General features: G+C 38.2%; 2 protein-coding genes across 2 annotated transcripts in view; one reads left to right on the forward strand and one right to left on the reverse strand.

Annotated features, from left to right (window-relative positions):
• IARS2 (isoleucyl-tRNA synthetase 2, mitochondrial) overlaps positions 1 to 11,557 on the reverse strand; it is a 28,932-nt gene extending 17,375 nt beyond the window's left edge. The window contains 12 exon segments of the mRNA XM_032682192.1: positions 3,203 to 3,363; positions 4,361 to 4,512; positions 4,723 to 4,813; positions 5,580 to 5,749; positions 7,193 to 7,308; positions 7,679 to 7,791; positions 7,855 to 7,946; positions 8,043 to 8,110; positions 8,176 to 8,347; positions 9,383 to 9,539; positions 10,699 to 10,821; positions 11,339 to 11,557. Coding sequence (XP_032538083.1) covers positions 3,203 to 3,363; positions 4,361 to 4,512; positions 4,723 to 4,813; positions 5,580 to 5,749; positions 7,193 to 7,308; positions 7,679 to 7,791; positions 7,855 to 7,946; positions 8,043 to 8,110; positions 8,176 to 8,347; positions 9,383 to 9,539; positions 10,699 to 10,821; positions 11,339 to 11,542 — 1,619 coding nt within the window. The 5' untranslated portion in view covers positions 11,543 to 11,557.
• Positions 11,558 to 11,606: 49 nt separating this feature from the next.
• Positions 11,607 to 24,039, forward strand: BPNT1 (3'(2'), 5'-bisphosphate nucleotidase 1). Its single transcript, XM_032682187.1, has 9 exons — positions 11,607 to 11,864; positions 15,109 to 15,233; positions 17,805 to 17,909; positions 18,191 to 18,298; positions 18,831 to 18,879; positions 19,866 to 19,957; positions 20,929 to 21,126; positions 21,970 to 22,075; positions 23,409 to 24,039. The coding sequence occupies exons 2-9, from the start codon at positions 15,117 to 15,119 to the stop codon at positions 23,555 to 23,557; spliced, it is 924 nt and encodes a 307-aa protein (XP_032538078.1). The 5' UTR covers positions 11,607 to 11,864; positions 15,109 to 15,116; the 3' UTR covers positions 23,558 to 24,039.
• The last annotated feature ends 207 nt before the right edge of the window (positions 24,040 to 24,246 follow it).

Consider the following 24,246-nt stretch of genomic DNA (forward strand, 5'->3'; position numbering starts at 1 on the left):
TTCACATTTATTACCTGCTCTGAGCTACTACTAGAAATACAATTCTCTCATTTTAGTTTTGGAGTTCTTTCTTCTCTTCTGTGAGTTACAAAATTTCCTAGAATCAGAATGCTTTCTCTTGAAATCTATTAGATCTTGAAAGCTGACAAACAGTATAAGCATCTATTTGTGCATGCACTCTATTTAAAGTCTTTTTTCTCCACCTTTAGAAAAACCACACAGAATCTCACCTCTGTATTCTTACTGAAAATGGCAATAATGAAAAAAAGTTCTCTCTTTTCTCTCTCTTTCATGTAAGATTTTTCTAATAGTAATTTTAAAATTCCTGATCACAATATGATGCATTATAGGCTACAGAAAGACTTTAATCAGCACCAGCACATTAAATTTATAACCACAGACAATAGTGTCGTGGACTCAAATGTCTTTTAGAGCTATGAGGGGCCACAGCAGGAGAAAAAGAAGACTCATGGAGATTCTGCATCCAGCTTGTTGAATGTAAGATTTCAACCTACCTCTTGGCTTTTAAGTTAGAAAGACTGAATTGTTGGTGTGGGAAAAATACTCTGTTGGAGAAAGCAGTTCCATCTTGAAAGCTGAGCTTTCTGCAGCTTTTCATGTGACAAATTCAGGGGCAACTCTCACAGAGGGAAACAGTAGTTATTTTAGAGGCTTTTTTTTTCTTTTTAAAAGTCTTCTTACAGGTGATAAATAAATAAGATCACTCCAGATCGACCATTGGTGCTCTCATATGTAACAGCAACTCCATGGGACTACACTGACTTCCAGTGAGATGCTGTTACTTTTGATAGCCACTCAAAAACTACAGAGCAGCTGCTACTGGGAACATGTTTATCCAGCACTCAGGTTAAAAACAGCTTTTGTTTGAAATGTAAGTTATTTACTCTTGTTTTAATTATTCACACCATCTGAATATGAAACTTCATAAGTGTTGAGAAATATTTCAGCAACCTGTTGTGATAGAATGTTCAAAAGATAACGTAAATGCAACAAAAGATTGAGGCTTAGCTGTTTATTTCAATAAGAACTGGTGTCCAGGAAAATGACCTATGAATTGACAGACTGTCTTCTAAATTTGCCTGTCACTTCTATAGGCCAATATTCTGTGCACTTTTCCTACTCTGGTTACAAAAGTCTCCTATGGTTAACTTTAAATATTAAATTACTGTTTTACACTAGTCTTTAAAATTTTTACCTAGAGTAAGTAAAGTTAGAAGTAAAGAGTACTGGCTATAAATGAGCATCTGAAGCTGTCAGTCAAACCAAATAAATCTCTTTTCAAGCATAATGGATATGTCTGTTTTTTTTCCTTAATGTGTGTCTTTTATTCCCCAGATCAATTCTACCCAAACATGCCATACTGTCCCTTTGTTCCTTCAGGTACATGTGTGACTGCTGGGCCACTACCTACACAGAAAGGTCAAGGTGTTAAACTACTGCAGAGTTTATCACAACAAAATGCCCAGATTGCCACATTTCACACAACTCCAGCAACAATCACACCCAGCTCAAGCACTTACAAAAGGCATGTTTTTTAATAGAGGTCACTGGCTTTCAAGGTAATTTTACTACAACCTAAAGGAATTTCCATGCATTCCTCCTTCCAAATGCCTTCTGTACCCAGCTGGGTCACCTCCTCAATGTTCTGAAGAAGCTATTGCTTCGTGGTGCCCTTCACATTTGACTGATAACTGCTAAACTGGTTTTCATTACACTCTTATTTTCTTGTTAAGCCACATTTTTAACCATCTTAAGCAACACATACACACACTCAAGCCTACTCTTCAGGTAGAATACAATAAGTATTCCTCAGAAATGGTAATTTTTTTATACAGACACACACTTTTTAACATGGTAACGATTTTTGCAGGTAAAGTGATTTTACACCCCTCGAAGTCTCCATCCCTTTATTTCCTGATGTGTGTCAGCATTACTCAGGTACTATAAACGACTATGGCCATTGTGGTCTTTTCTCACAGTTACTGCCTCTGGTGAAAGAGCCAAAGTACATCTCTGTGCACCTACACACCCAGTCACACTAGGTGAAGCTAAGGACTAACTGTTTAAAGTCCATTCCCAGCCCTCCACACCCTAAGCCTCACCTACTACTATACTTGTGTGCTCAGTACAGTCTCTGAGAAACATGCTGGACTCTTGCAGTCCATTTATTCAATATCAGAATAAAAAAAGTTCCGCCACACTATTTAAGTTTATCTCCAGCCATGCAATCTTATTACCCAGAATGAATCTGTACAAAAGGCTGTAAGGTTGAGGTGTATAAAACTGAGTTACACTAGCATATCTCAAGGCAGGAAACAATTATGGAAATAATCAATGAATGTGGAACTCCACAGTACTATTTTTATGAAATCACGTCTTAGAGGGCATTCACAACTGAAAACCTCTGTTCTGCAAAGGAGTAGAAGCAGAACTCTATTACTCCTTAAAGAACAGAAAAGAATCATATTTGGTTGAGTTTTCTTGTTTTAAAGCCTAGCCTGGATTTCCTCTGCATTACTATCTGGAATTCCTGAAATGCAGTGTTTGCAGTATCTGGATACTATTAACCAAAAGACAGCAGAACCAGGCTAGCATGTGAAGCTTTAGACATACCAAATCATACAGCTAAAGGTCATTTACTTACAGTTGAGACTGGCTTTTCAAAACCACTCTCATTTTACTTTGAAACAAAGTGCAGTTATTTATTCTGCAACCAATGTGGTTATGGTTATTCCACTTCAGTTATCTCATTGCACCTACTTACCTGTAAAAACCTACTTTGACACAGTACCTGTACTGTTCAACTTACAGTGCTACAATTACAGTTGCAATCTATTCTAACTACTATTTGATTTCACTGCTTGCTTAAATGTAAAGGCCAGTCATGACTGCCAGCTAACTTAACTTGAAATGAGGGATGAAAGCAGCAATTAATCTCAAGGGGACTTTTCAGGTAACTTAAGTATCTAAGTAAATTGATTCCTTTTACATACAAGTCACCTCCAGCAACAAGTTTCTGACTGTACTAATTTCTAGCTAAATTAGTTCTGTGTATAAACAACTACAAGTAAAAGCATGTATTCATACTTAAAATAGTAAGAAGTTTATAACATCATGGAACTGCAGCACAACAGACAGTGCTCCTTCTATAATTTCTTAGTGTATACAGCTAGACAGATACCTGTTTAGCAAGCACTCTCCTGTGCTCTTCTGATAAAAAACAGGAATCGGGACACCCCAACATCTTTGCCGTGATATGCACCAAAACGTCCTTCTGTCCAGCATTTCAAGCATCCTGTTCACTGCAGATGTAGGAATAACTTTCACTTTTTTCAGCACGTCCTATAAAGCAGACAGTGAACTGTTGAACACACTTCAGCATTCACACAAACACTGTTTATGCTGCCAGTAAAAAACAGTACAGGCCTATGCTCCCACTCCCAGTATTAAATAAGATGTTCTTGGGCAACTGTCATGTTTACTTTGTTTACTTCACTGTTGGTTGCTCTTCAATTTGAAGACTGTATATACTGTATATTTCCCCAACCGAAGCTTTTCTGCCAACTCTGATTCTCTAGCAGACACACCCTGAAGTGAGTTAAGAATGACATCAGTAACTCTATCTAAAGTTTAAAAGCTCATGGTGTCTTGTGCTGTTATTTGCTTTGAAATCCCACCCTGACACATACAGACTGTAGTACTGAGTGCGGGCTACCACTCACTCCCAGCCCTGCTGAGTAACCATCATGCTTTCATTCTAGACAAAGATGAATATGGAATATGCACCTCATGCTCTAATTAGAATAAAATCACTGTTACCCAAGACAGCCTAAGGTGCTGGTCTAAATTTTCTGTGTGGATGTACATAATATCAAAGAGCACTGCATATTAAAAAAAAAATATGGTTTTAAGTTATTTAAAATAGGACTGTGACAAAATGAACAGGGGAGCAAACAAAGATGTCTGGCCACACAAGGCTATCGTAACAAAAAAGATAATTTTGATAGTGATAAACTTGTCTCCTGATTTAATCCCTTGAAACATTGTATTTTTAAAGATATTTTGTAGAAAAAAAAAATCAGTACCTCTAAGAAACCTATACATCTGTGAAAACAATGAGCAAATATGCCAGTCAATGTATCTACCCTGGATTATATCAATATTGACAAAAAAACTTGATAATATTCATAACTTTTACAAATAACCAACACTTTTCAACTAGTGTTCATAAAACCTAGAGAAGAACATATTCTGGAGTGAGCTACAGCAAGATTGTTTTGCTGATGCCAAACAGAATCAGTTGTCTTGAAATGTCCCATAAGAAAGTAAAATTATGTACCTGTGCTGCAGCCTTCACATTTGCTGTGTTTACAAACCACTGCTTGCTGGCCCGAATGATCATTGGTTTTTTAGTCCTCCAGTCATAGGGGTAACTGTGCACATACTTCTCCTCTTTCAACAAACTCCCGGCTGCTTGAAGCATCTGAATGACTGAGAGAAAAAAGTGAGGCAAGATTAAAATCCAATTTGAACATAGGGCTACTGTTAACCTCAACTCAGTCCTTTCCCTAATCAACACACAGCAAGAAGGGCCTGTACCTCATCCATGTTCAAAACGTGTTCAGTTTATATGAACCCTCAAAAAATACCTACAGGACTGTACCCGACAAAGTAACAAGTGGTCAAACATCAAATACTCACCAGCTTCATTCCCCTCTTCAAGGACATTCTTGTTTTTAAGTTCAGGACCTGCAGCTTCAGTAAAAAATCCACTTTCATCCACAAGGCAATCCTAAAAATAAATATATGAATCATGTCAATAAATATCATATGGTAATTAATTATCATTTTGTATTCAATGCCAGTTAAATACTCTACTGAGTAACTCCTTTATGACAATAACAAAATATTTAGGTACACTTCAGATTTAGTGAACTGCCAGTTAGTAATTTATCAGGCAAGTGAATTTTATGTGTCAGAAGAAATGAGCACCATTGCATTTGCAGATATACCACAGTTGTCTTACATCAAGTCACTGGTATTTCAATGACTTTTCAAATTAAGAGTAAAAAATAAAAAATAAACCTAAACCTCCCCATATCCTGCATCTTCATTTAACCAATCACAAACAGACCATGCATAACTGAGCTAATTTATGCATGTCTTTAAAACAAGCTTTGCTAAAAAAAGAATAGCAATAATGACCTACAAAACTGGTGATTTACTTGTCTGCATGTAGCAGACAATTTTGAGTAGTGAGAATCAGTATCTGAGAATTATTGTCTGCATCATCCTTTAAAAAACAAAACCACATAAAGAGCAGAAAAATCTGATTCTGTTCTACCACTCCCCTGCAAGCTTTAACTAGCAGAAGAAAAACTTCATCCTTTTATCCTGATACACACTTCTTTAGTCTTGCATTCCTGCAGGTCACTAGTGATACACCTCTGTGAATGCTTCAAAACATTTTCAAGTTTTATGCACAAATTACAACAATCATTTTAGAGGCACACAATCAAACAGTTGCAGGAAATCAAGAGCTGAAAAAATAAGAGTACCGTGGGTAGCTGATGGTGGGAAGCTACACTGTAGTCTTCCATTCCATGAGCTGGGGCTGTATGAACTAATCCTGTTCCTTTCACCATTGTCACATGATTTGCAGGTAACAAAGGAGAGACTTTGCCAGGAATTGTGGGATGAGCACAAGAACCCTCTACCAAATCTGTACCTGAAAAATAAAAAAACCCAGAAGATAAAACAGGGCAACAAAATTCACCGCATTCAGCTTCTTTTATGAGAGAACAGAAGAAGAGCAACTGATCACCAAGTGTATGCACAGGATACTCTTCAGATGTGCTATTCTTTGTCTGGTCTGTGGGTCCCTGTCCAAATGCTTCAAATTCTCTGCGGTCCCTCATTCTGTGCACAGTTTGTTTTTTGAAGAACAAGCTTTCCTTCTACCTTAGACAGTGGAATTCCTTGAGTAGTGCCATTCCATCTAGAAACACTCCACACACTCCCATTCCTTGGGGACCACTATCTGAGTGTTTTGGAAAACAGATCTCCATATTTATTTAGTAGGCTAAAAACCCTGAATTTGGGATTTACTCCTAGTTGCCACTATGTATTAATATATTCATGAACAATTCATTTAAATTCTCCAATTACATACTAATAAAGAGACTGCAGCACAAAACGAAGCTAGGGACAATTTAAGGTTAAAGAAACACTGAAAGAATCTTAGTATTAAAAGACTTGCTGAAAGTCAAGAATCACAGAGCTCGAGGATGCTTCCTATGGACAAATGGCCTTCACCAAATGCTTTCCTCCTAGAAGGGAACATGCTTAGAACTGCTGTCAGACACTTAAGCTATACAAAACCAGAAAGGTAAAAAATATAATTAATTACTGATATATGGGAAGATAAAAAGAGGTTCCAATATGAAATTTCTTTTTAAGAAAGTTCAACTCCACTGTTGTATGTTATATGTAAATCATACGTTCAAGAAGGTGGAGCTATGAGAAAAAACACCTCCAGGTAAATTTATCATTAGGTAAAACCAAGATTTCCTCTGAAAAAGAAGACATGGAAAGCCACCAAAGCAACCTGAAAAGTCATAGAAACAGACTTCTCACCTCCTTCAGATATGCATATTTCCAGCACTGAATCACTGATAAAAGCAAATGAATAAGCTCACAAATGACACTAAATCCCACTCATGACACTGAATCCAAGTCTGCTATTAGAAATATCACTGTGCAGTTTGTTAGGATGCCAACTCACTGTTTTAGTTTGTCAGACAAACACCAGCCACCTGTGATACTGCAATAGGTCGTACTTGGTAATTAGTCCCTTGGTTCTCATCTGCAGTGGATGGGAAGACAAAGTGCATTCAGTGTACATAAGATTTTCATACTGAATGGACTTTCATTTCATGTTTCATTTTCCAAGCATGAATACAGATTTTAAAAATTAATTTGAAATCTACAGACGAAATTTTAGCTACATACACTAAAGTAAATCTGACAGCCTACTACTACTCTTCTTTGTATTATTTTAGTAGAGCATGTCCTTAAATTATAACAACTTACTATACATCAAACTAAAGCAGTTTTCAGAAACCTACCAGGAGGTTTCCAAGCAACTTAAGATTAACAATATTAAACCTACCTTTACACGTTGATATAACCTCAAACTGCGTGTCCAGAACAGCAGCTGTAGATTCCACTCTATCTGCAGCAAGAATGAAGTGGTCTCCAGTAGTTTTACATTTCACAATTGAGTATCTGCAATGCAAACGTGCATTGTGATACTAAATAAAGAACCACCACAAAGCTACTGATTTTTTAAATGCTTCATCTCTTTAAAAACACACAAGTATGTTTTACATGTCCAATTCACTCATAAATCTCCAAAGAGTTCAAGGTAACTTGCATTGTGAAGTAAAAAAAAATTAAGCAGAAATTAATATACTAATAGATATAGAACAAAGCTCACAACTGTGTCACTTAAAAAACAAACAAAAAAAACCACAAACCAAACCAAACACAAAAAAGGTGGTTAAGTAAACTGTAATGGTAGTCCAGAACATTTAGCTTTGCTGCTAAACATCAGTAAGACTGACACAGAGTACTGAACTAAGTTAAAGACACCTACGCTGAATCTGGCATGTAACAAACTGCTTGATTGGCTGGCACAGTCCAGGGTTGCGTGGTCCAGACTAGCACACTAGCAGGGGAGGATCCATCTACAGATGTAAATTAGAAGTACTTTACTCACAATTAGAACAAAAATAAAAGCTGTCAGTCTTTAAATCTATCAAGAAGTCATACCTATCACAGAGCTCGCTTAGGGCGCGACTTTAACAGCGGGAATTTCACGTACACAGACCGACTGACGTGCTGCTCATTGTACTCGAGCTCTGCTCAGCCAAGGCTGTTCTGGGTAATATCAAACAAAAGTTAACACACTGGAACAACGAAAAGCTATCAATATCCCTGCTAAAATATTGAAGACAAACAGTAAGTTGATCCTTACTTTGCTGAAGGGGACCAGAATACAGGTTTATAGTCTTGATAAATGAAAACCCTGAGAGAAAAGGGAGGAGAATAAAGAAAGTTAGGAGAATCAAAACTCATGACAAATCAAAACACACTTCAACAAAAGTTCAACATACCTTATCATACATTTTATAGAAGACTCTCAGCTGGTTTGCTTCGTACTTTGGGTCAAATGTAAGGTAGCAGTTGGCCCAATCTGCCATTACACCCCAACGAATGAAGGCGGATTTCTGTTTCTCAATTGCTCTTTCTGCAAATTCTCTGGCTGAAGGGAATAGTTCCATTAAGCACGTAGTTTAGCCCACTAAGATCAATAAAATACCATTTAAAATACCCTACTGATGTTCTTCAGCAAAGTCAGACCTGAACATAGTGAAACTACGCAGTAACTGTTATGGTTCAAAACAAACATTTCAGACTAGTTGTAACATAAAATGGCTGCAAAGAGTAAAGAGATTCAGGAGTGGCACTTTGAATACAACACGGATATTAAGCACATGTCTTTAGAATATAAACTTAACTTCTAAGAAAAAGGGAAAAAAAAGTATATTTTGTTATAAAAAAAATTCTCAAAACACATTCTCAACATAAAATAGAGTGAAAGTTAACTCTCTCTGTTGATGCTGATCCAAAATTTTCAAAGTAACATGCATCTGAAGATACGTTTGCCCATTTCAGTACCACAGTTTCAAACTAAAGCAGTTTAAATTGCTCATTACAAACAGCTTTGGAGCTGAATGATGATGTGTTTCAACACATATGACATTTGAAATTATTTCTTTAAAACAGTTTCCATACATTGCTCTACATAGACTTTCTCCAAAGGGATCCCCCCTATAGTTTTGCAGCATTGTTAAAACACAGTCAATAAAATATATTCCTACCTATGATACTGAGCCAAGCTGTCCTGATGGAACCTTTTACATGCATCTTTTTAGCTCCTAATCAAATTCAGCCTTCAAAAACCAAAAGAATGTTGATCTGATAAATATCAGCTTCCTGCCACTGCACAGTTAATCAAAACAGACATCCAAATTCTCTCTCCTCCTTTTGTTTTTTTTTAAACCCAGGGTCAATGCTCTGCATATCCATTACAGTAGCAAACTAAGCCTGTTCAGTTATCCCACTTCACAGGATTCACACACAGTGATCACAGAAAATGTCACCAATAGCTAATAGAAAAGCCCACAATAAAGTAAAAATGTTATTTATAAAGCATCAAATACAAAACACGAGTAGGACATACTAATACTTAAGGCAGCTTTTCCCACAAAGATACTGCAGACAGTAGTTCATTTACCTCTCTGCCGAATTTCCATCGGTGAAAGATTTTCAGCTCCTTTGACTTCTGACAATGCCTTCAACTCAATTGGCAATCCATGACAATCCCACCCTGGCACATAATGTACTTTATAACCTCTCATCACGTGGAAGCGATTAGTGATGTCTTTCAAAATCTGAAAAGCCACAAAGGTCTGTTATCACTTTAGCTCCCCCATGTGGAAGAGCTACATTTGTGATTAAGATCCTCCTGCTTAAAAAATAGAAATATCAAAGGCTCCATGATAAATTTATATGTAAGACCAGAAGAGTTATGCATTCCCCATTCCTGGCAGTGTTCAAGGCCAGGCTAGACGAGCCTTTGAGCAAGCTGGTCTAGCGGAATGCGTCTCTTCCCATGGCAGAGGGTTTGGAACTAGGTGATCTTTAAGGTCCCTTCCAACCCAAACCATTGTATGATTCCAAGACCACGCATTTGTGATTTTTCTTGCCCATCATTTTGTATATTGGCAGAATCTCAGAAGACCTCTGATCAAAGGAATTCACAACCAGAGTAACTGAGAGATGCAGTTTATACACTTGCAAGACTTGAAGTGAACAAATCCTACTTGCTCTCATTTTTAAAACATTGAGCTGGATCTACAGCCCTGGCCTAGTGCATTTTGCTGCAGCCCAGGCTTTGGTACTGTAAGAAGCCATGGTGACATTTTAGTCTTTCCCACTTTACGGCCAATGTAACATTGTTCTTCTCAGGACTGAATCTAAAAGTAACCAAAAGTATTTAGGAATAGTATTTCAAAGCTGAAATTTATTTTTCAAAGTCATCAGCATTTAATCATTGTGGTTCCATGGATCTAAATGCTCAGATAAAATAAAATAAAGGCAACAGAACAAACTTGCAAAACACTCAAAAGAAAAAAAGAACAGCAAGGCACAGCTCAATCGTGCATTACAGCAACATCATTACATGTACACATATAGAAATGTACGTTCACTTATGTGTATGTGTGGTAAGTTCAATACACAAATAAGTTGTGCATTTAATATTGCTTAGGAATGAAGAACCGGCTGGACTTTCTCTGAAGAAGCTGTTCTGTTCTGACTGAAACATTCAGCCTCGTAAATGAACACTGAGCATGTGGTATTTATAGCGTGGTACGGTATCTGTGTCACCAGGGCACCACGGAATCTACATATTGTTTTAAAAGCCCCATCTACCAAAACCCCAAACATTTTACAGTGTTACTGATTTAAATGTGAATGGAGAACACAGAGCACACGACAATAAGTGTTTACCACTTCAGAACAGTAGAGTACTAACAAGTAAATATTTACTTTGTTTAACGCATGGCCAACATGAGGGTCTCCGTTGGCATACGGTGGTCCGTCGTGCAGACAAAACTCCTGCTTTGCTTTCCTTTGCCTTTGCCACGAGTACAGCTCTGAAAAACCACATTTCTGTGGAGACAACAAGAAAAAACCACCAAAATCACCACAGGTCTTTGCACTTCCGAAACTTCCAAAAATCCAAGTCTGGATTTCGGCTAGACAGCAAAATGCGCAACCAAAGCAGGCGGGCAAAACAAACTTCTCCACAAGAGAAGACATCAGTGGTTTAAAAGTATTTAAAAGCCCGAGGGAGGTGAAATATTAGGTCTGAGTTCAATACCCTGGCACTGCGCTATCAGGAGGGTCGCTACTCTTTCTCCAAAGAAAGCTGTAACAAAGTTGTGAGTCTCCGAACCAGAAACACCTCAACACCCCGAACCTTCCCACCCTCAGGCAGCAGGGCCAGGCAAGAGCCCGGACCCACCAGAGCACGGCGAGCCCGCACACGAACCTTCGCCGCCACCCCGCCCTCCTGCCGGGCCGGGGCTCGCTCTTACCCCCTGGGGCAGCCCCACGGCCCTCCCGGCACAGCCCCACGGCCCCCCGGGACCCGCACCTGGGGGACCCCGCCCTGCCCCGGCCGCACCTGCTGCGTCTCCAGCTCGGTCTCGGGCTGCAGCCGTCCCGGGAGCTGCGCGGGGAAGCGGCTGCGCGGCAGCAGCACCGTGTCCCGGTACCGGGAGTCCTCCCGGCTCTCGGCTGCGGCCTCCGAGGCGGCGCCGCGGCCCCATCTCCGGGCGGCCCCGGCCCGGACCCGGCACAGCGGCGACGCCCGCCAGGCCCGAAACATCCTCAGCGCCGCTTCCGCCTGCGCGACGGGCCGCGGGCCGGGACACACCGCGCAGGAGGGCGGGAGGGAGGCGACTCGGGGCTCCCGAGGGGCCGGGCCGGGGCTCCCGAGGGGCCGGGCCAGCGCTCCGGGCCCGCCCGCAGCCGGAAGATTTGGGGCGTTCCCAGGTGCTTCTGTGAGGGCGGTGAGTTTTCTCCGGAGGAGCCGGCGCGGAGGCCGCGGTCCGTCCTTGGCAAGGCGAGGGCCGGGAAGCTTGGAGCGCCCCGCGCGCTGCTGGAGAGCGGTGACGGAGGAGATCCAGGGAAAAGCGAGACTGGAGACGGTGAGTTGGCTGCTGCACCAGCAGAGCTGCTCCTGCCACCCGCGACCACCCGTGGTGTGCCCTGCCCCGCTCCGCTGGATGCACTGGAGAGCCTCGCTCAGCGCTCAGGAATACCAGCTGCGCTGCAGGCAGTGCACCACCGGGAATACCGATAGCAAGAGAATCAGAACAGGCTTTTTTTTTTTTTTTTTTAGTACAAATTCAAAAGGCCTCTGACCCTAAAACCTCAATGTTACCTGATTGCTGAAATGAGGTAACACAGCCCACCTAGAAGTCTGTGGGTGAACCGCAGAGGGAGCCAGGTATTCACACTCCCGAGTCCTAGCTTGCTTCTGCCGGGTAAACATTGTTTCCTGACATGATGGAGAGTTTATATTCTGCTAAATGTGTGCCGAAGTTTATTGTAAAGAAATAGGGACCTCTGGTCACTTGGATGTTGAAGAGTTCCGAGCAAGAAGTTGTGGCTTAGCACTTGCATTTAAAGACAGTGCTCTGTGTGATGTCCACTTTCTCCTTTCATCAGGCAAAGTCATAAATTTGGAAAATGGAAATTTGCATAAAAGGGTCTGAGATAGCAACGTCAACAAATCCATTATGTGTGCTTCGATAAATTAATTGAAGCCAGCCTGTAATACTTACAGACATCAAAATTGAAAAGTGGAAGAGAAGCTGAAGAACTCATTTATTTTGATAGCTAGTAAATCAGGCTGATTTGTTGAGGCCATTCAATAATTTGGTTGCTAGGCCAGGAGAAAGGAGGGATAGTCTTTGGAGGACAAGGTGTGTTTTGACAATTATACGCAAATTTAACTTGAGAGACAGCTGCTGTGCAGTCTTTGTACATTATACAGTTTTCTAGGAGTCAAACTACTTTTGTCCAAAGCAAGCAATATACTCTTGAATGTCTTGTGGAAGTATACATTAGACATTGCCCTCATCAGAAAGAATGTGCCATAAACTTAAAAGTCAACTAGGTAATTTGAGATCAAAAAGTTACAGGGGTGAAAAACTTACAGCCAACTAGCACACACACTTATCTAACCAAAAAGGTCCAATACACCAGAAGATGTGCCATGCAGGAGATGCAGCCCTGTAAAAATTTAAGACACCTTTTGCAGTAATACCATACTTTGCAATTCATTAATTAGTTACTTTGTGTTGCTGAAGAGGGAGTGCTGAACCTCCCATTTCAGTTTCTTTTAATAGATCTTGTTTTTTCATAAAAATATTTTAACTTTTAAGGTTTGCCTAGAGATTTCGGGTTCACCACAGAAAGTATATTTGTTTGCCTTAGGAATGGCCAAGAAAAATGTGCCCAAGAAACATCTTGGGTCAAGCTTCAAGAGTGTAAGATGGTATTCTGTATTGCTTTCTGAGTCTTTTGAAACTTTATGCAAATGTTAAATAAATCCAACCTTTAAAACAATTAAGTTTTAATCTCATTTTATGAAGCAGGGTCAAATGTACAGTAAAAAGTCAAATGACTAATGAGAAGCTGAGCCTAAAATGTTAATTACCTTCTTCTGAGCTCAATTCTTTAATCCAAACATCCCATCTAATATGCTATTTTTTTCGCCGTCTCTCAGAAATACTCGTATTCCAGATAGTATGGATTGAACTACGTTCCCTTTTTCTTCTTGGTGACTTCTTTCACGTGATGGTACAGACTTAAAATAGTGTCTCTCTGCTCATGTGCTATAACACATGTGCTATTTGCTCTACAACTTCCAGCTGTTTGGGAGCGGCTTTTTGCCACAGGTGGCATTTCCAAAATTTCCTCTGTAACCATTGCTACCAGGCCAAGATAACCCAGCTGTGCACTTTGGGTATGGACCTTGGCTATTCTACAGAACTCCAGAGCACTTTGCTCCCATCCTGGAGCAGTAAATAATAATTAACATTAGCAACTGTGCTTTTTGAGTGTACTTACACAATCACACTACTCCTTCAGCTTCCAAGTGCTTCTGACTTTAGAGATACAGGTACAATGTTTCTAAAGTGCTCAAGAAGTTCTTAAATCAGATAAATTTGGGATTTTGATACCTCTGACATTGCCTTTGTTGTGAACAGCCATGCACTTGGTTTCTCAAGGAAGAAAGGAAAGGTTGTATTGTAATGACCTGTTGCCACTTACGCAGTGCTTGCTGTAATTGCTGCAAATACTGATTGTGATATTGGTGAAATGATTGTTATATTACACTTCCCAGGTAATATATCTTCTTCTGTGTGGTGATTAATGAGTTCCTCTATGTTTTGTTCTGGCTGTGTGCTCAAGTATTTTCTTGGAAGTGTGTCACACATGTGAGCCCAACCCAAAAAGCATGTTATCTACACAGATGGAAAAAACTGATAGGAAAACATAAAAGGCAATTAGCTTTGCATTTTGAAGAATACAGCACAGTTATCAATACTTTTTTTTTCCCGAGGCACAAAACAAGCTGGGAGGAATGCTAGCCTTTCCAAGAGTGATACTTACTCTTCAGTTTGGGAACTAAAGGCACAGTGAATTGCACTGGTGCATGCTGGGGAACAGATGTAGAAGACAACATAATAGGGAGAATGACAGGGCATGCAGTATTGAGGGAGGAAGAAAGATGTAAATAGATTTCCTTGGAGAAATCAGGAGAAGTTAAAGAACTACAGAAAGAATGGTAAAATTCAATGAACAGACTTTCACATACAAGTTTGCAGTATCTGCGTATCTTTTACCTATTTTTTGTCCACAATTAGGCCATCTACAAAAGCGTATGTATTTTATATTTAAACAAAGGAAAACATTAGGTGAAGTTGCTCATGTCATCCTCTCTGGCAGCCTTGTGCTTGAATCTGGGCACAAACCATCACTGTATATTCAGTTCTGAGAAAACGAACTTATGTTCAAAATGTACAAAAAATGAGTACGGTGTGTTGACTGAGCTTTTTCTTAATATTTATGATAGAGTTTCTGCTGCTGTTCTTTTTAATGTCAGGTTTTATTTTATTTTTGTGAGAACTAGGTTCACTATCAGACAGAACATGGATATTTGCAAAATCTTGTCTAAAATAGCTTTATATCCCTGTGTTTGTTAACTGTATTTTTAAAAAAGCCAAAGCTCGCTTCGTTACTACTCACATTGGCAGTTACCTGCTTTCCCCTTTCTTGTCAGTTTAAGCTGTATCTTTTTGGAATGTTATGTAAAATATTTTACTTTTTGTCTTCTCGTGAAGAGAGAAATATACAAGTTTGCTCTTTGTTTCTTTTCAGCCCTCGGGATGGCCTCCCCAGCTCTGCTCATGCGTGTGGTCGCCTCTGCATATTCTGTGGCGGAAAAAGCTGCAACAATTGTTAGAAATGTAATGTCTACAGGAGACCTGGGGATAGTGGAGAAGGTATTGCTTTTACTTTGTTCCAATTTCTCTTGTTAATGCTGAGTTAGATACAGGTCAAAGTGGTATTTTTGAAAATCAGCAACTGGGGAAGGGAATACGGTCCTCACCCCTCTGAGACTAGAAATATTCCTTGTTAAAGGATTAAAAGAGCACTAGAGAAGTGTCTTTTGACCAGCATTTCTAAAGAATGTTCAGACACTTAAAAGAAACACCATAATTTTGTCCTGATTTCCTTCACAAAACACAAGCTCTGGATAGCACGTCAAAATTTATAATAATGCATATTTCCTGTTAGTTTCTACACCTATGTTTTAACACCTTAGTACAGCTTAAAATACTGTGCCCTTGATGAATTTTGGATTAGAATAAATCAGTGTTTATTTCCTAGAACAAAAAAGAACCTTAGATTTTATCATAAATCACAGTTTTCGAAATTAAATCAGAGCTTCAAATCTAATTCTAACTACAAAACAGAAATTAAATTACAATCATCTACATGAAGTTCTTAATTTGCTGTAAATTAGTAAATTGCACTGATGAGCCAAGATCTTTGTTTTGATTACAGTACTAGAATAGATGGAATTAACTTCTGAAGTTAATTCTAGCTTTACAGGTATGTCACAAGATTATGGACTTCATTAAATATCTTTATTGGTTTTGGTCTTTACATTGAAGTAATTGCTGATATTTGCGTTATTCAAAAATTATCGAAATTAACAGGTGATATTGGTTTTAAATAAGACGTTATATATACTTTTAATTTTTTTTTTAAATGAATACTACTCACAGAAAATTAGATCAAAAGCAATGACCAACAGAAAAGGTTCCTGTTTGAGGGACTAGAGATCTTGAAACTCCTACAAGCTTCTTGCCAAAGGTGGCTGCTGAAGAAAGAGGAAGAATGCAAGAGAGAGAACCTGTATGTGCCTTTGCTTTGCAGTCTGGATGGAAGAGATGAACAGAGAGTGCTGCTTCTCATCATTCATCCTCTTTCTGCAGCCAGCAAACACCAAAACCAATTCCAACTGGCCCTATTGGAAGCTTTAGAACATCTCGGAAGGCAATGTTCCACCTTTTCCCTCAACATAGTTACCTCCCATCCATTTATCTTGAGAGGAAAACAACAGCTGAATTTTTAGCTAGCTCCTCTTCTTCCTTTCCTTAATATCCAGAATTTTCTTTCCCTCAGTCAGCTTTAAGCTCTGTATTTATATTGCTTCTCTTTGTAGCACTTGCACTTTTTTTCCTCCCAGTTGGTAGGTAGACACCTTGTCCAGCCATTCTCACATTATTGATGGTTTTGAAGAACTACTTTATCCTGGTTTATTAGGTTGATGTCCTGGAACAAAGGACATTTTCTGCAGTAAACCTGATCTTTCTGAGTCTAAGCTCAGGACCAATTTCAATCAAATTTATTAGGGGATGAGAAGGAAATGTCAAAGAAAAATATCAAATTTTGCAAAAATTAGCAATTGGGTAATGGACAGACTAGGATTTGAGTATGCAAAAATTAACCCATAACATGATTCCAAATGGAATATTCCATTCCTATGGCGAACTTCCATAGCTGGATAAAACACTTTTCATGTTGTCAGCAAATAAGATACAAGCAGATAAAATAAAACTTTTGTTTGATTCAATTAAGATGCAAGTCTTGGATGAACTTTGTCTTTCTTGATGGCAGTGCTAACAAAATTATTTCTTATTAGGATGCTATCTCTGGACCTAAAAGGATTCTCCATTCATAGATACATGAAGATTAAGGCAAAAAATTGTTAATGAATGACCCACTTTCACTATATAGCAGATTATCAATATTTAAGAAATTAGTGTAACCCATGTGGCAACGTGTTTGGCTACGTCATATCTTTTGGGAAGGTTTGCCCTCATTGTTTTATATCATCTTGAGACACCAAATCGACTGTTTCTTCTCAAGTATTTTTTGATGGAAAAAATGTATGGATGTTATTGACCAGCTGAATTTCCCTGGTTATCTTCTGGCCTTCCATGGTCTTTTTGTGCTAGACTAAGGAACCATTCACTAATTAGAAGTTTATACATCATAATTGTTTCTGTTACATTTTTTTAAACAAACTAGATTAATTGGACCTTTAAATGACCTTTGATTAACACTTTCCCTGTATTTCTCCTCTCTCCTAATTTGCCACGTCCACCCAATGAGCCTTAGAATAATGATTTTTTCCCGTTAACATCTTCATTTTTGCCTTTCCCTCTTCATATGTTGTATCTGGGTTCGTACTTGTATTGATTCATTCTGTACATAGGGTAGTATTTGCACAAATACATAGTGAGTACAATTGCATGAGAAGAACACAGCAGTAAACGTTGTTCTAATGTCATACCAGTCTGTCTTAGCTCTGGGGTACACAGGGAAACTCTGCTTCTTGCAGTTTTTAGCCTGCCTCTCACAAAAATCACTTACTGGGTTGACGATTAATCAAATCAGACTTCTTTTTCATTACAAGGTAGATATTCAGAGTGCTGTATGGGCTACTGTGCTGGTATGGTGTATTTTTTTTCATACACAAATTCCTATCCATCCTTGGACAGGCTGGACCCAACGACTTGCAGACCAAAGCTGACCGACTTGTACAAATGAGCATTTGTGCTTCCCTGGCACGGAAGTTTCCCAAGGTGACAATCATAGGAGAAGAAGTAAGTACCTGGTTTATTTCATGCTAACAGTATGTATTTCACTAAGGGTTAGTATTTCATACTAACAGTTTATCTTGCTCTCAGTTGCACTGGAATTTACTTTGGCAGGGTTTAGGAAACCTTCTGTTTTAATTAAAAACAACCCAAACAAACAAATTTCCATCCCATTTCACCTTTTCAATTCATTAGCTTTGTCAAGCTACAAGCAAATACACAGTTCTAAAGCAAATTGAGGTGAGTCCAACACCTTTCTTTAATAATTCTAAGAATTCTTTTGTTAGGATCTGCCCACTGATGATGTAACTGAGGAATTAATTGAAGATGGGCACTGTGAAGAAATACTGAAGAAACCTTGTCCTGTTCAGTACACAGGAATTAAAGAGGAGGAGGTAATATGATAATGTTACTCATATGTCTTCATATTATAAATATCTATATTACTTACTGATTTTAGCTAAGAGTGTGTTAATAAAAATGGTTGTTTCAATGTTGTCAATGTTTCTTTTTCATTTGAAAACTGAAATGTAGTTATGACAATCACATCTCCAGAACTGGAAATGCTGCATGTCCCTTTGTACAGTAATGGGAAGTAGAAATTTGCTTCTTACAGTTTGTGATTCAAATTAATTTGGAAAGAATCTAGTTTGGACATAACGAAGTAATCTCATTTCCATGTTCAGTTTAATCCTTCATACTTCAATTAAGAGATTTGCTGAGACATTCCTGTCAATTTTTAAGCTTTTCTTTTTGGTGTAAAATACTATTACAGGCTTCAGTCATATAATAATGTTAAAACTTTGGATCTCTTTATTTCCTTACTGCCATAAAGAAATAAAAGCACTAAAGTAAAATATGTACTTTGCGAGATAATTGACATGATTTGTATTTGTTAATTTTATCCTTACTTTTTAATTCTTAAAGCTTGTAATATGGGTTGATCCTCTGGATGGAACCAAGGAGTACACTGAAGGTTGGATTCTCTTTTATTTCTGCTGATTAAAAAAATAGCAATGCAATAAAGTAGCATATACATGTAGATAATTTTATCATAGAAGTTAAAATATTGTTTCATAAGGCTGATGTTTCTGTGCTTTCTGAGCGCCATAGAATTTTTTTAATCCTTCCATTCAGTTCTAACCAGGACTGAATATTTCTGATGGGCTACTGAGTGATTATCATTTCAGGGTGCAAAGAGCTGCTTTTGACTCCTGGCAGGTTGTCTTAAGTTTTTAGTTAAATTTACAATTTTGCAAATACTTTGAATTGAAGGATTAAATCTCCCCTTCACACAGGAATATGCTGAATTTTATTTCATCCTCCTCTTCAAACGATCCAAATGCCACAGCTGTACTTGTAGCCTTTTCAAAATGAAACAAGCATCTTCCCACAAATCACAGTTCTTCACTTACGGGAAGAAACTATTTTCGGCAAAGCCTAATTTGTCTCCATAGAAATAGACCTTAAAATGAAAGGGAAAAAAAAACCCAACCCCTAAAAACCAGTAGGATGAAACCTCACTCTAGCCTCCTACTGCATCCTTTAGTTGATTAATGTGAAATTTTTTAGGCAGAGTTTTTTCTCCTTTTCAGCGAAAGAGATATACAACTGCCAACAAATTGCTGGTTTCGAAAATCACTAAAGAATTCCCATCACAGTTATAGAAGAATGTCATCATAGACTGCTATTTAGTTGCAACTTTAAACTTCTTTCTCATTATATGATAATTATAAGGTAGTTCTATTAAGAGAACTCTATCTGGGACATTTTTTAGCAGACCTCAAGACTAAATTACTAAAAAAATCAACCAACCTATTACTCCTGAAAATTGTGATTAGTATTGGAATTTTTAAGATACCACCCTGTGCATCAATTCGTGGACTTTTACTGAAAGTTTATTTTTTTATATATACACTTTCTCTTTTTAAACATAACTACATTCATAATATTTCTGTACAGGTCTCCTTGACCACGTAACGGTTCTTATTGGAATTGCGTATGGAGGCAAAGCAATAGCAGGAGTTATTAACCAGCCATATTACAACTATGAGGTATTAAATTGTTGGTTTATTTAAAGCATTAAGTGGTTTCTAACTGTTCCTTCTAAGCCTTTTCAGTTAGCACACTTTCAACTGAAAAGTTGGCGTGTAGTTGAGTTAAAGTTGTCATATAAGGTGTTGGGTTTTTTATTAAATATATACAATTTTAAATGTTGGTTTCCAGGAACTGAATGTCAGAGACCTACTTAACAGCCATACTGAATCCTAAGGCTTGTGCAATCCACTAATACAGTATATATTGCATACATGCTGTACATGCTACTACGGTATATGTAAAGTACATACCATAAAACAAGTACAGATCACTGGTTTTGCAATCTTTGCTAGAAATTTTTTAGCAATCGGTCCATTTGTGATGTGTTGTAACTGCTATAAAACTGCAGCTCTAAATAAACCAAGCTGACAGCTGGGTTAGAGTGTATCATGCCAGGTCTCAGGTGTTAAGTCCAGGATGGCCAGCCTACAGGCATTTACACATTTGGAGATTATTTCAGTATTATCCAGGGGGAGAGGGGAAGCTCATGATGCAACCTGATTAATTTAACTTACTGGAGTTTAAAGAAAAGGTCTTGAGCGGATGTAATGCCTATCATGTTCTATGTGGTATGTATCACAAAATATTTAAGATTACAAGATATTTTCAGTTGCAGATTGTGCCTGAAGTACAGAAATATACAAATATTAATCTGTCAGTCACTGGAGTTAGGATGTAATGCACCGGCATAACCTCACAGATAAGAAAAGGGTAAATGATGTCATTGCCATAGAGGGAAAGAGAGCCAGTTTCTCACTCTAGGCTCTAAAGCAGGTTTTTTCAAGTGTCATTGTTCAAGTATATAACCCAGTATTAATACTATACTCCCTGAAATGCAAAGATGCCTCTAGGTATTCCTTTCGTTTTGTGGTCTAAATGCTGATCACTGTGATGAACCATCACCTGGACCTGTGTACCTTTTTTGCAGGCAGGAGCTGGTGCTGTGTTGGGCAGGACAATCTGGGGAGTCCTGGGCATAGGTGCCTTTGGATTTCAGCTCACAGAAGCACCTGCTGGGAAACACATCATCGTTACCACCCGTTCCCACAGCAGTGCCCTGGTAAATGAGTGCATCAGTGCCTTGAACCCAGACACTGTCATCAGAGCTGGAGGAGCAGGAAACAAGGTATGAAAACTCAAAATCTCCTGGTTTTACTGGAAAGTGGCACCTTTTTAAAAAAGAGACTTTTTACAGAAATCATTTGCTTACTTGCATGAATGTACAGGAGACTTCCTCCTCCTTCCCCAGCACAACTCCTTCTAGCATTCAGTCTGCTGTGAGGTAAACAGAATTTGTGCAGGTGTATCTGTAACAGTGGCTGTGCTGGTCATGGCTGAGGTCTGTCTTCCCCAGTATTCTGTTTCTAGGGGTGAAAATAAAAAGTTGTAAGACCAGGATGACTAAATGGGAATTCAATTTAATCACAATTATTAGTCATGTCCTCCAGTTCATGTTAATACAGTTTTTGTTCCAACTATCTAGCAGCACATATGAAAGGATAAAAATACAAGCACGCAGTGGTATTTTTTGCAAAACTTGTCTGCATACTCTTTTACTACCAGTTTTAAAGCTTCATTTTGTCATAGCTGTCAAAAACAGACCTTCTGATCTCTCTTCTCCAATATGTGCAAGGCCCAAAATGGCACCAACACAACGAGTAGACAGTTTCCACTTTATTTTTTTAGTACTTGCACAAGAAGGGAATTTGTTTCTGAAATTAAGAGCAGATTTTCATCCTATAGAGTGTATTTACAACAATCAAAAATATTGAATTGAGTATGGTAACTCAGTATAGCTTTCCAAATCTTAATACAATTTCTTGTAATATCAGAGGAAATGGCTGATGTACCTTTTCTGACTGTAAGTACATAGAATAAGTGGATTTAAACCATGTTCCCTGGTGTTATTTCTACCTGTTTCTAAATGCCTAGATCCTTTGCAATGATTGCCATGCTCTATTCATAATAGGTCATTCAACTTATAGAAGGCAAGGCATCTGCTTATGTATTTGCCAGCCCTGGGTGCAAGAAATGGGATACGTGTGCACCTGAAGCTATTCTACATGCTGTGGGAGGTAAGTTCATAGCATTCAAAATTCCAAGATAACTTAAAATTGATGCAATTTCACTTATTTATACTTTTCATAGGAAAAAAAAAAGAATTCCAAACATGTTTTTTGAAAGAAAAATGACAATATGTACATATTTTTTAATAGTTATGACTCACTAGGAGCTTTGAGCCCTCTGAAATCAACAGTAATGCCAATGGGTCAAGCTCACTATGCTCTGAAAAGCATGACATGATCTCTTTTGCTCTGGACTAATAGAGTCAACAACTATCAAATAATTAACAAAGCCAATTCCAAAATTTTGAGTATATTAATTTTAATATTTTCAAAACAAATGGCTTTTTTTTTTTTCTGTTGGCTACTATCTCTCAGTAAAATCCTACTGCCCTACTAACTGGATGTAGTGGTTTATTATTAGTAACATATTATGTAATATGTGGACATTGAATCATTCAAACCAACAAAAATAGGTCAAATCATGTTGTTCCTCAGATGTACAAACTCCAAAATTGAGTAAAATTAGTGACCTCCAGACAATATAAGCCACTTCACCTATCTAGGTGTAAGGGGTTGAGAAGCTATGAAAAGTCTCACTGGCAAAGATTTGAAGTATATTATTATTTTTTTTTTTCTGCTGTTCACATTGATAGACCTTTTACCACTATGTGCTAAAATTACGAGGTTTTATCTCCTCAATTCTGTCAAGCAATGGTAACAGGCTTCATAATGGCACTATTTAACTCTATTTAACTACAACTATTTAACTCTGCAGTCTCTAGAGTTGATAAATGGGATAGCTTTACACAGGTTAGCTCAAGCACAAAGCAGCCCAACCAGTCTGGAGCAGCACAGTGCTGTATTTAGCCTCCTTGTTAAGGAGGTATCTCCTGGTTAAAATTTTGTGTGAAGATCTCCATTGTTCTAGAACTCATTCAAAACCAACTGGTGTGTTTCTATATTATGTTACAGTTGTATAGACTTACCCTGGCTTTTACTTGAACTGAGGATTTTTCTTTCCTTCTTGTCAATGGCCAATGTAAAAGCTAGTCAGGAAGCATTTTAAGTAATCCATGAGAGAAAAATATTGTTTTCCTTTTTCTGAGACACAAGGAATTTAAGTATCATTGAAAAAAAAAACAAAACTAAAACCCACTAGTTATTTGATTTCAGTCAATAAAAAACCTGTTATGCTTAAACTAGAAGCAAAGATACTTCACATCTGAAGACACTAAGGAGTGCTGCTTTAGTTATATCACTTGGACTAATAAATGCTCTCTTCCCAACTCTTTTTTGCTGCAATATTTTTTTCTTTCTTTCCTTTTTTTTTTTTTTTTTGCAGGCAAGATAACTGATATCCGTGGAAATTCATTTCAGTATAACAAGGAAGTGAAACACATGAATTCAGCTGGGGTCCTCGCCACTCTGAGGAATTATGACTATTATGCCAGTCGTATTCCTAACACTGTGAAAGAGTCTCTAGTGCCTTAAAGCAGGGAAGCATCTTCACTTGGCCTGGAAGGCTGAGAAAGTGAACTTGGGGAAAAAGAAAGAAAGAAGAGAACTGAGCTTGAAATCTTGTTGTATAGAATCTGAACGGAATTCTTTTATTAAGGTGTTCAGTAATTTCAAAATTACACAGAATCCCTAAGTAAATGTTGGATCAGATTGTTTTGCTGTTTTTAGCAGGCAACTTGAAAATGGTCACATTTCTTCAATAGCTATATTCTGTATTCGCTGGGAGTTTTCATTCTTCATGACTGTGCATGATATACTGTAAATCATAACACTGCAGACCAAAAATCATCTAAAAATTCTGGGCACAAAATCACGTTAGTCATTTACCTGATCTTGCTCAATGTTTTTTGTTGTATGTAGCCAATACAGGTTATTGTGTTAAATACAAATGGACTAAGGATTTGCCTGGATGGATTAGCTCATTTGTTATAAAGTTGCCAGTTTGATTCTTAGAAGTGAATCTTTGAATTTTTCAATCTGCACTCAGTTTTGGGATGGCCGAAATTGTTATTTGTGGTGGGTTGGGTTGTCTGAGTTTTGCAGAAGGCAGGACACAGTCCATCTAGGCCTTCAGCATCCCAAATAGGGGTTCCTGGGTCATTGGATCCATTGAGGATCAGTGAAGCGTTAATACAGCAGGATTCAGGACACCTCAGGTGAGG

This window comes from Chiroxiphia lanceolata, chromosome 3, assembly GCF_009829145.1.
Source record: "Chiroxiphia lanceolata isolate bChiLan1 chromosome 3, bChiLan1.pri, whole genome shotgun sequence".
NCBI classification, from domain to species: Eukaryota; Metazoa; Chordata; class Aves; order Passeriformes; family Pipridae; genus Chiroxiphia; species Chiroxiphia lanceolata.